This window comes from Geotrypetes seraphini, chromosome 3, assembly GCF_902459505.1.
Source record: "Geotrypetes seraphini chromosome 3, aGeoSer1.1, whole genome shotgun sequence".
NCBI lineage: Eukaryota > Metazoa > Chordata > Amphibia > Gymnophiona > Dermophiidae > Geotrypetes > Geotrypetes seraphini.
The window spans coordinates 349,109,598-349,122,164 of NC_047086.1; the positions used below are offsets into that span (position 1 = coordinate 349,109,598).

General features: G+C 40.0%; 1 protein-coding gene across 2 annotated transcripts in view; it reads right to left on the bottom strand.

The window, feature by feature from the left end:
- The window catches only part of NSL1 (NSL1 component of MIS12 kinetochore complex), a 51,683-nt gene that overhangs the window by 10,320 nt on the left and 28,796 nt on the right, over positions 1-12,567 (bottom strand). For both annotated transcript variants that reach the window (XR_004538838.1, XM_033938470.1), the window contains exons 4-5: positions 12,112-12,166; positions 918-985 (exon numbers count right to left, since the gene is read on the bottom strand). Coding sequence is in view for 1 of the 2 variants with exons in the window: in XM_033938470.1 (XP_033794361.1) it covers positions 918-985; positions 12,112-12,166 (123 nt within the window). In the remaining variant the exon portion in view is untranslated. The remainder of the gene's footprint in view (positions 1-917; positions 986-12,111; positions 12,167-12,567) is intronic.

The following is a 12,567-nucleotide window of genomic DNA, read 5'->3' on the forward strand; positions in this document are numbered from 1 at the left end:
TTTGGACTCACAGCGTGGAATTATTGATGGAAGAATTTTTGATTTCGATGGGATTATTTATTACTTGAGTCTGACATCATTAATTGTGACTGTAATGCACCTTGAATGAGAAACCCACTGATGTATCGAGGACTGCTAAACCTCTTTGGGAGGTCCATGACATAGAGCTTTGCTTATTAAATCAATTAAAGTGCAATCTCTAGTTACTGAGGGTTTCCATTCAACCTTTAAAATATTTATTTATATTTCTTTTTGGGTCAAATTAATTTTGCTAGTTCCTTTTATTGCTCTTGTTTTTCAAGACTTATGTAGTTGTATATTGTTTTCTTGGAACTCGTTACAGGTTATTAGTGGTAAATGTAATGTGTGCCAATACCAGGTTACACTAATATTCTATAATGGAATCTGGGTGATCAAATGGCATCATAGAATAGGCATTTATATGTGGCATAAAGGTGCCTAAAAGAAGGTACCCACTTATAAAATTAATCCCTGAATATCTTCTCCCTTCAAAGGAGCGGTCAGGAATCTCACACATAATGTCCCCCTGCAGTTTTTTTAAAATCTGGTTTACCATCCCTATCCCCAGTTTCAAGCTCCTGCCACAATCCTAATATCTTCAAAACAGTAAACGGTAGCATTTTCTCTACAGCCACCTTAAATCCCTTTCTCCATTCAGCATTTTCCTTTCCTCCCTCTCATTTGCCACCACTACCTGAACCATTTCACCAAATCTCTGGTGTCACAGAAAGCAACTGAGTGCTGGGCCTTGTCAGGCCCCCACCCCACCCCACCCCCTCCCCAGCCATGGAAAATATGGAGGATCCCCAGTCAGCTGGCTCATTTACAGTGGTTTTTGCCTATCATGGTGACTTAAAATGAGTCCAATACCCCTGTGCTAGAATATAGGCACTTACTTTCATCGTTTCACCAATCTGCTTTGATGTTGCTGCTGTTGCAGTTGTCAAATCCACCATAGGAGACACTGCACAGAAAAGTACAGGAATTGGCACTTTAATAGGAAAGCAATCACAAAATCTAGCTCCCTTTATTGCATAAAGTGGGTATATACCATAATCCCAATATTGCTGACAGACATCAAAAGGAGTTGTATATATCAATTTTATAAAGCCTTAGAAAATCAAACAGCAGAGTGACCAGAACAACTCAGATACATTAATTATTTTGTTTGCAAGCAAAGAAAAACGCTACCTTCGGTTTGAAGAAATGTTAGCTGCTGATCTCTAAGCTGGTCTCTATCAAAGTTTTACAGTCATGTTCCCTTTACTACAGTATTTGTATTGTTATCACCCCCCCCCCCAAAAAAAAAAGATAAATGATTTTAAAAGGAGCATAATATACTGCAATTAAAGTAACATTAAATCAAACATCCTGTGCTCATCCTGCCCCCAACAATCCATCCCATTTTGAGAACCACTGATCCTTTAACCATCATTTACTAAGGGGATTGCAAAGGGGCAACAGAGGGGTAAATAGGAGAGATGCAGAGAACAAGTGATTATGGATGGGTTTAAGTCAAAGGGGAGAGCTACACCAATATTATGGAGCAATGGGCTGCAGAAGAGAAGACATATAGGGAGGAGAACCACTCCAACTAGAGGGACAGAAGGGAATATATTTTTGGAGGTGGAGTAGATGTGAGCTTTGTTTAGAGACACAATCATCATTAGTTTAAAAAAACAAACAAACAAAACCCTTCAAACTTGTTCCCACCAGCTATTTATACCTATAGCACTACTAGATCTACACTGTACTGTACAGAAATACATATGGGAAAGGCCGTTCATGGTGAAGCCTCCAGTCAAGAGACACAGACAAGACAAACAAGTGTAAAAAAACAGGGCCTTCTACACTTTCAGAGGATATCCAGTGGCTTGGCTGCAAGGTTAACAGACGCAGTTTGGTTGGGGTTTTTTTTTGGCAATTCCTACCCTCCTCCTCAATAGCTTTATATAATTATACAGTTACGGTATATGAAAGTACCACCCCCCACACCCAATTTTTCCCATTATTTCTGATCCTTAAATAAAATGTAATGCTACTTTAAAGGGAACCTGAATAAACATATAAGTTTTTCCAAGTTTATTTATCATTTGATATACCAAATATCAGTTAATACATGGGGGGTGTCACTTGGCAGCGGGGGAGTGTGGCATCTCTCCCGCTACAGTGGGGGATTGTTTGCGATGGGAGAGAATCTGCATCTCTCCTGCTGCAAGGGGGGAGGGTCGCCGCTGCTGCAAGGGGAGGGGGTGTTTGTGGCAGCGGGAGAGATGCCCAATTGCTTCCGCCACAAACAACCCCCCGTCTCTGCAGTGGCAGTGACCCCCCCCTTGCAGCGGGAGATATGCCCAATTCTCTCCTGCAGCCAACCAACAACCCCCCCTGCAGTAGGAGAGAATCAGCATCTTTCCCACTGTGGGGGGGGGGGGGGTAGTTGCGGGAGAGATTGGTTGGCAGCAGGAGATTGAACATCTCTCCCACTGTTGTGTTTTGCGGTTCTTTTTATGTTTTTTTCAGCACATGTGCCCATTGCTATCACCAGCGATGGGCACATGCAAATTTAGTGAATTTTCACTGCTATCTGCCAACCTAATCTGCATGAATTGATGGGATGGGAGGCCCGGTTGGCTTCCTCCTCTCGTCGCAGAAGTAGAGACTTCATCATTATTTGGTCTCCTTATTTGGACATTTTATCTCCAAGGAGTCGTAGTTGCATCCTGAATGGACTTCAGTTGTTTCCAAACCCACCTGTCTGAATTTGGTTTTCTTCTGTGTTCATTTTGGGGGCTGGGGTTGGGGGGGGTGATTTGATGTGGGGGCCTGTGGGAGGTCCTCTTTGGCGGGTATTTCTACTTGTAAAACAGTGTTTTTGTTGCGTGTCATATTGCCCTTGTTGTGATTTTTTTTCTTGTTAATAAAAACAGATTTCAAATAAAAAAGACCTCTAGAGCAGCTTGATAAAAGGGAGGAGGGGGGTGTTAGTGTTGTACACGAAGAGTTTCTGGATGGAGGCGGAGGCTCCTGACTATTCCCTTTGGCGTAGTCATATGATTACGTTGCTTTCTTGGGAACGGAGAGGTGTTCAAGACATTTCTTCCTTGCTTGGACGGGCCTTTCAACGAATATGGGAGCCTTTTTGGTCTACATTATCTCCGGTGGCTTGTAGCCGCATTTTGAACTGCTAGGGTCCTCTTATTTACCTCACTTTGTTTGGCATCAGTGAGAGGGGGAGGGTGGGGGGATGGGTTGGGTTGGTAGGGTGGGTTTGATGGTTTTAGTATATAAATTTGAGCTACCTTGTTGTTTTCTGTTTTTGATTCTGATTGTTGTGCTCAATAAAATATATTTAACAATAATTTTGGAAGGCAATACTTGGAGCTAGCCTTTTGCTTCATATGATGATGCTCCCAGAACTTGAAAGACTTCTCTCCATTGATTAAAGAACGTCTATAAATGGTATGGAAATATTTGTGATAGATAGAACATTTTTGTGAAAACTAGAACCTATAAACTTATTTTCAAATGATTTCACTGAACCAGAAAAGTACAAGAAAAAAACCCAAACCCATTCACATAATAGTTTAGAACATGCCCAAGTACTAAATACAAAAAAATCTAAACCAATCATTTTGTCATATTGTTAGGAACACTATTAGCCCCTCCCCTATCAGCGATGCCTCGTCCCCACTCCCCCATGCTAACAATCACCAACACTAGCAAAGTAAGTCTTCATGTCTCCTGATGGACTTGTGTTCTTAAAGTCCACTGGAGTCTCTCAAAATTCCATTCCCTCCCCTCATCTATCCTGCAAGGAACCCTATTATCATTCTTACTCTCCTACTGATAACACATGATCAAAGCTCAAGTTTGTTAAGAATCAACTGGGAAGGATCTGGTTCCTATACTTATAGGACAATTTTAACCATACGTTTAGCCCCTTTTCATTCCCACATTAGTGCATCATGAAACATATTCCTCCAATGCCAAATTGTTGGGGCCTCAAACTGCATCCATGTCTATAAAATGCATTTTATCCCCAACAAGCCTTTCTTATCAGGAGACAAGCCTCTTTGCCATGCTATAGCCTATAACAAATTATTTTTTTGATCTTTAGATCTGCCTGCAAAATTATTTAAATTCATGTTCTAGAAACCAATAGTTGCTTATTGCCTGTGCATTTTTATACAAATGCTTGAATATTACTGAATGATGGCAATTACTCCCATTAGATTAATTTGCTGGTATGACCGATTTCTCTTTCAAATAACAAAATAGATTTCTATCCCTTTTGTGTGTTTTAATTGAATTTTAATACTCAATTTGATTGAAATAGTTTGTTGAAGATAGCAGTATAACAAATTTTAAATAAACGATGAATAATAAAACTAGGTTGAATAGAGCCTTTTATTATGTGTATCAAAAATGTATAAATTGAGGTCTAAAAAAAGGTAGTTTAGCACTATAAAAGAAAACAACAATTTTTCTGTTTTTTCTATTAATTTTAACAGAAGGAAATGAAATGAGGAAACGAGAAGTATTGCATAACCAAAGACTAACCCATTTTTACTTTCAAGTTGTACTTACTAAATTGGGTTTCAGAAAGTTCCTCTAAGACCATGCAAAAGCTCTGCTATATGTAACACACTGTAAATACTTTCTCTTTGAACACTTCCTTCTATTGCAAAATCCACTGCAGTCTATGTCACAGGATGACTTCAAGATAGTGTAATAATGGTCTGGGCTACTGTACTAAAAATGGGGCCACTGAGGCATTAAGAATGGCTGATCTAGGATAGGTGAGATCTGCTTCATTTTCTAAGTAAACATAAGAACATAAGAATTGCCGCTGCTGGGTCAAACCAGTGGTCCATCGTGCCCAGCAGTCCGCTCACGCGGCGGCCCCCAAGTCAAAGACCAGTGCTCTAAACGAGTCCAGCCTCACCTGTGTACGTTCCAGTTTAGCAGGAACTTGTCCAACTTTGTCTTGAATCCCTGGAGGGTGTTTTCCCCTATAACAGACTCCGGAAGAGCGTTCCAGTTTTCTACCACTCTCTGGGTGGAGAAGAACTTCCTTACATTTGTACGGAATCTATCCCCTTTCAACTTTAGAGAGTTGCCCTCTCGTTCTTCCTTTTCTTTCAGCAAACCTCATAGCTTGTACAGAGGATGTGGATCAGAAAGCTCCAGCAAAATATTCCCCATTCAAGATTTCATCAAGTGGTGGACCAGCAAACAGGCTGATGAAGATACAGAGTGAGTTTCTATTTTCACCGAATTGAAACTAGGAGACTAAGGGGAAGATTCTCAAACCTAAAATGTGCCTTTAACGTGCTTGCTAAACTGGTTCCAGCCAGTTTAGCATGCATGTATTTTAGGGGTGGATTATCAAAATGACTTACCATGGTCTTTTCCAAGTTTTCTAGCAGTCTTTGATACTGCCATGCAAATGTAGTACAATGAGGTCATTAATATTAAAATGAGCACTCCGAGTGATTCTTTATAATCACCGAGTGAGTCACTAACCTCGTTGTGCCACATTTGCAGCCAAAATTTGGCAACAGGTCTGAGCTGTCGCAGCCTTACTTTCTGAGTGGCTCAGGCACTGACAGGAAAGTAAGGTTTGACAATTGAGAGCCCCCCACTTAAAATAAAAACAAAAAACAAATCGAAGATTGGCAGGAGAGATGCCCACTCTCTCCTGTCACACTCATACAACCTCCAGACACTCACCACTGGTAGCAGGAGAGATGTACACTCTTTCCCCCTGCACTTGCAAAATCCTCCAACTATAACACAACCCCCCCCCCAACAGTAGGAGGATGCCCACTCCCTTCTGCTATCATCCAACCCCCCCAACAACTCTTCCTGTTCCCCTAAAGACCCCCCGCACCTCCTTACTTTATTAAGGAAGTTCAGCTAGAGTGATACCTACCCTGCTCTAGCTGGCAGGACCACCTCTTACAAAATGGTGGGCCTTCCCCTTCACAGTGCATCCTGGGATGCGCCGGGGAGAGGCCTAAGGATCCGATTGGCCCAGATGCCTAAGGCCACACCCATAGGCAATCAGAGCCTTAGGCCCCCCCCTTGCTGCCAGGGTGGGTGTCTGGATGTTGTGAAGGAAGCATGGCAGGAGAGAGTGGGCATCTCTCCCACTGTCAGGGGTGAGCGTCTGGAGGTTGTGTGAGCGTGGCGGGAGAGAGTGGACATCTCTCCTGCTGCAATCTTTGTTGTTGTTGGGGGGGGTTACATGCAGGTGTATTCTGCGCACATGCTGATCACTACTACCAGTGAATCATCTGAAGTAAATTTAGCAAGCCTATGTGAACATGTTAACCTCATTTGCATCCTTGGTCTTTTGAGTATGACTTGCCTTTTTGAAATTGTTACAATAGTGACCTCGGTAGCAGCCAGTCAGATTTTACTATGAAGTTTTGAGAATCTTCCCCTAAGACAGATATTTAAGTCAATGTAGGGTAGATATTTTTGCAGTTACTGAAGACACATTTTACTTTTCAGGTTTTCAGCTTTTCCTCAAACAATAAAGGCTTGGAAATTGGGATATGAATCTTTCTACCAACTTCCACTTTAAATAAATCACAAAGTGCATGAACTTATCACTACACAAAGTGTGCTTTGGTGATTGAGTGAGTGAGTATAGGGTGTGTCTGAACAAGGATGTGATTGCACAAGTAGTGAGATGAAGCAAATATGGGAGAGGCAGCCCCTCCACTCCCTTCTTCTCCCCTCTGACCTTGCAGGCCCTCCCCTCTTTTGTTGACTGTGGTTGAGAACTCTTCCAGTTTTTTATTCTCTATTGTACTGCCATATATTTGGCTCTCCCCTTCTGCAGGCAGGGGCTGGGAATCACATTGGCTCTTCCATCTCTAAACAGCCACCATACATCCAGCTCTCTTTTTCTGCTATATGAAAATTGGAACGACAAGCGAGGTGATTAAATTTGCAGACGATATGAAGTTATTCAGAGTAATGAAGACGCAGGAGGATTGCGAAGACCTGCAACAGGACATAAACATGCTCGAGAAATGGGCCACGACATGGCAAATGAAGTTTAATGTGGATAAGTGTAAGGTGATGCATGTTGGTAACAAAAATCTTGTACATGAATACAGGATGTATGATGCAGTACTCGGAGAGACCCCCCAGGAAAGAGACTTGGGAGTACTGGTCGACAAGTCGATGAAGCTGCACGCGCAATGCGCGGTGGAGGCAAAAAGGGCGAACAGAATCTTGGAATGATTAAGAAGGGGGATCACAAACAGATCGGAGAAGGTTGTCATGCCACTGTACCGGGCCATGGTGTGACTCCACCTGGAATACTGCGTCCAGCACTGGTCACCGTACTTGAAGAAGGACACGGTATTACGTGAAAGGGTCCAGAGAAGAATGACTAAAATGGTTAAGGGGCTGGAGGAATTGTCATACAGCGAGAGATTAGAGAAACTGAGCCTCTTCTCCCTTGAAAAGAGGAGACTGAGAGGGGACTAGACTTAGTAGATAAAGGGAATAGACTTAGTAGATAAAGACAGGCTGTTCACCCTCTCCAAGGTAGGGAGAACGAGAGGGCACTCTCTAAAGTTAAAAGGGGATAGATTCCGTACAAATGTAAGGAAATTCTTTTTCACCCAGAGAGTGGTGGAAAACTGGAACATTAAGAGAAAATTGGCAAAGAGGCAAAAACTCATAAAAATATTTGTAGGTATATCAGAGGCAGAAAACCTGTGATGGAGAATCCGTGGGAACGCTGGATGATCAAGGACCAAATGGGGCACTCAGGTAAGATAAGGTCAGAGCGGAGAGACTGAATGAATTCTTTGCTTCGGTCTTTATGGAAGAAGATGTAAGAGATCTACCTGAACTGGAAATGGTTTTCAAGGGTGATGATATGGAGGAACTGAAAGAAATCTCAGTGAATCTGGAAGATGTACTAAGCTAAACTGACAAGTTAAAAAGTGATAAATCACTTGGCCCGGATGGTATACATCCCAGGGTACTAAAAGAACTCAAACACGAAACTGCTGCTGTTAAGTGAACTGTAATCTGTCGCTAAAACTGTCTGTAGTATCTGAGAATTGCAGCCAAGGAGCAAGTCACAATCTTCCTGCTTCAATAAGAGCCTTATTTTGCTGAATTTTCCTGCTTCAGGAAATAAGGAAGATGGAAACACCACACAGACAGTCCTTCTTCCTTCTTTCCTGAAGCAGCAAAATTCAGAAAAATAAGGCTCTTGTTGAAGGGGGAAGACTATGACTTGCTCCTTGGCTCCATTTGGATTACAAATGCATGTTTTTAGTCACGTGTGGAACCTTCGAAACGACACTATTGTGTCACTTTGAGATAAGTACTATTGGAGCTTTTTTCATTTGTCTATTTTTTGTAACATTTCTGCTATTTGCTATCACTTTTTGTTTGTTGTGGCCAAGTTTTGGGCATTTATGCAAATGTATTTTTGCTCAATTGGTAGGTGTTAGCACAGGTTTTTCTCATTAGGCTGTCTTAGCAAATATTAGTTTGTCAATTGGGTGTTTACGATAGGTAATTAATTTTGGCAACAATACGGATTTTTGTATTTATTTTACATGAACAAGTGCAACATGACATAGGTAGGGGGAAAATAATGTTAAATTCAGCATTAGGAGACACCACCCAAGAAAAGGATATTGGAATCATCAGCTCAGTGTGTGGCAGCAGTCAAAAAGTTAATACAATGTTAAGAATTATTCATAAAGGAATGGAAAATAAAACCAAGATTATAATACTACATACCTTTGTAGAGTACACACTGAACATGCCTGGGACAACAGAGGCTTTTGCTCTGGGCTGCAATTCTAGACCTGGCTAGTTGTAAAGTCACCTGGACTATTCCTATTCTTTTTAGGACTTAGTGCTGCCTCATAAACATTTACTACTCACATTTGCCCTGAGAAGTGAGTGCTGCCAGGATTTTTCACAACTTTTTCCCCTCCTCCATGAAACCTATAGAACCAACTCATGGATCAGTTCTGAACTTTTATACCTATGTGGCACAAGAGCGAGGTGAAATAGTCTCTTTCAGCACACAAGTGAACACCAAATATAGCAAACTGTGTCCTCCAATCAACTCCTCCGAAATGATTTCCTTTTATTACAAAGCTCAGGTTTGCCTTTACAGATGCTTACTACTGTGAGAGACTGGATAGCTTAAGGGAATTGGCCAAAACCTTTTGTGTCCAAGCATTCTCATGTCACTGTTGACAGTCCTGCTATGTGAAATGAGTTGCAGTTCTCAAGTACACATAAACCAACCGTCACAGTTTGGCACTACCTGGCACTGCTCTGGCTAATCAGCAGAAGGATCAAAGACTGCATAGGCCAAAACTTCCCAAACTGTGTGCTGTGGCACCAAATGATTTCAAAACCCATATTTGGGGTTGCGATCTAGGCAAACCCTCTACAGACCTCCAATGGGTTCCATGCTTAATGTTTGATAAGTACTAGCATAGTTGTAAAATGTGAATTAATCTTCCACGTTTAGAGGGAGTCCTTCTGGTGCAGGGTGACACACTGGCAAAGTGGCATGAGAACACTTGCACTGCTGCAGCCCATGGTGGTTGTAGTCTTTGGATAGATGGAAGATGGAGTGGAGGAAAGATAAAACTCAAACTAACCTACAAATATTCAATGAGCAATCTAAATTCTATAAAGCAAAAATAAACCAAACAAAAATGAAATTCTACTCTGATAAAATATTGAAAGCTAAAAACCCATCGGCCCTTTATGCAATTTTAAATAAAATAACAATTCCAAATAATAAACAACAATCAGAACTGACTGGCTCCATCCCCACTGCTCAAGAACTTGCTGATCATTTCGTTGGAAAAATCAACAAAATTAGGAAAACTTTTACAGTTAATCAACATATAATAAATGATCATGAGCAATCTATTTCAGAATCACTACTTTCAAAATGTTCAAGATTTAAAATACCAAGTCAAAAAGAAATTGAATCCACTCTTAAATCTCTCAATATTTAAGGCTCTAAAGCTGATTTAATTCCGCCGTTCATTCTTAAGCACTATTTTGACATTTTTGGACCTTTCATTCATACACTAATTACAGAAAGCCTAAGTCAAAACACTGTACCCATGGCCTGGAAAAAAATCAATCATTCGTCCTATTATCAAAGATAAAAACATCGGTTTTGAAGATCCATCTAACTAAAGACCAATAGCAAACATTCCTTTTCTGGCAAAATTGACAGTTTTTAATCAAATTTCAGAGTTTGTGGAAAAAAACAACGTTCTACATCCTAACCAAACTGGTTTTAGACACCACCATAGCACTGAACACTCATTGATTGGCATGACCACTTCTATTCAATATTTTTTAGATCATCATCAATCGATACTGTTAATTTCCATTGATCTTTCAGCAGCATTTGATACGATCGATCATCAACTTCTTCTTGACAGACTTCAATCTATTGGGATTACAGACCAAGTTCTTTCTTGGTTTGTATCATATCTCTACTGTTCTTTTCAAAGAGTCAACTTCTAAATCCTCACAGACCACACATGGGGTCCCCCAAGGGTCTATTCTTTCCCCCTTATTATTCAATATCTTTCTCGCCCCTCTAATGACTTTATGCCAATCTGTGGGTTTCCAAGTTTTTGCCTATGCTGATGATATCTAGCTCTTACATTCATTAAACACTAATGATACCTCTGAAATCTTAGCGATTAATGAGAAACTTGACCAAGTTTATCATTGGCTGGATACAAACAGACTGGCGCTTAACATAAAAAAAACTAATGTGATGCTTTTCCCATGGAAAGATAGCTTTTCTCTTGTTACCCCAATTTCTATAAAAAACGTCCCCCTGCAATTAGTTAATAATTTAAAAATTTTATGGGTGATTTTTGATAATAAATTGAATTTTCATGATTACATCAGTAACATTATTAAAACTACCTTTTATAGATTACGTAAAATTCGATCTATTTCTAAATTTCTATGTTCAAAATCACTCAATATTCTTATTCACTCTTTGGTGATTTCTAAGATCGATTATTGTAATTCTCTCTTCAAGGGAATTGCGTTGAATGAAATAAAGCGTCTTCAAATCATCCAAAATGCTTCCATTAAGCTTATAACCAAATCCCGAAAGTTTGACCACGTAACACCGCTTCTTAAAAATGCACACTGGCTTCCAGTTATCCATCGAATTACATATAAGCTTTGTTTACTGACTTTCAAATCTCTTTGTAATAAAACCCCAGCATTTATATACAAATTATTAATTCCATACTCTCCAAATAGAGTTTTGAGATCTAATGAACAGAATTTATTGACTATTCCTTCGCTGAAGGTTATTAATACAAGACGGCAATTTATTTTTTCGGTTACCACACCACAGACTTGGAATGCCCTCCCAATGTTTTTAAGGGAAGAACGTGAACTTGGAAAATTTAAAAGTAATTTAAAAACATTTCTTTTCAAAGATGCCTTTGAAAACTAATTTTAATACTCCATAGCCCCAACAAATTTTATCTTATAATATTTTAATTGTTATTTTGTTTACCTTCTGTATCTTTCCCTTTTTGTTTCTACTTTACTATGTTGATTTGTATTTCACTTCCCTTCCCTATTTACCCAATGTTATGAGTATGTTAAGTTAAATTTCAATCCCTGGTCATTATATAAATTTTGTTTTGTATTGTATTGTTTCCCATCAATATGTAATTTTAAACTGTTCATCGCTTAGAAGTATGATTAAGCGATTAATCAAAAAAACTATTAAACTTGAAACTTGAAGATGACTTTTCACAAGGACATATCACAAAAAAAACATATTACTAAAACACAAGTGGCTCCCTCCTCCTGTGACTCCAGTAACTTGTTCTGTGATTGTATGATGCTCTTTTATTCAAGACCTTCAGCTTTTTAATCTTATTTATTTTGTGGTTAAACATCCACTACTACGCTTGAACCTATTTTTGAAAGGCTAACCAGCAAAATAACCATATAATTAATTAAGCACAATCAGTATCAAAGGTGCATTTACAAGATCAAATTTCTGAACATACTCACTTTGGGCAGGATCAAGCCTTAGTTCTTGTGGATTCACGACAGGTTTGTATACATCCTATGGAAGAAAACACGGGCATAAAGGAGGTTATAATTTTATATGGGGCACCTAGGCATCTACTTAGGCACTCTCTAATAAAGACACAGATGCCTATATCTTTTAAAAATAACAGTATACGCCAGGGGTGTCAAAGTCCCTCCTCGAGGGCCGCAATCCAGTCGGGTTTTCAGGATTTCCCCAATGAATATGCATGAGATCTATTTGCATGCACTGCTTTCATGGTATGCTAATAGATCTCATGCATATTCATTGGGGAAATCCTGAAAACCTGACTGGATTGCAGCCCTCGAGGAGGGACTTTGACACCTCTGGTATATGCAGAAGAAACTGCACCAATGTTGCAGGTATGGGAGGGGCCTTAGGTGTCTGAGCTAATCAGAACCTTAGGCCCCTTCCCA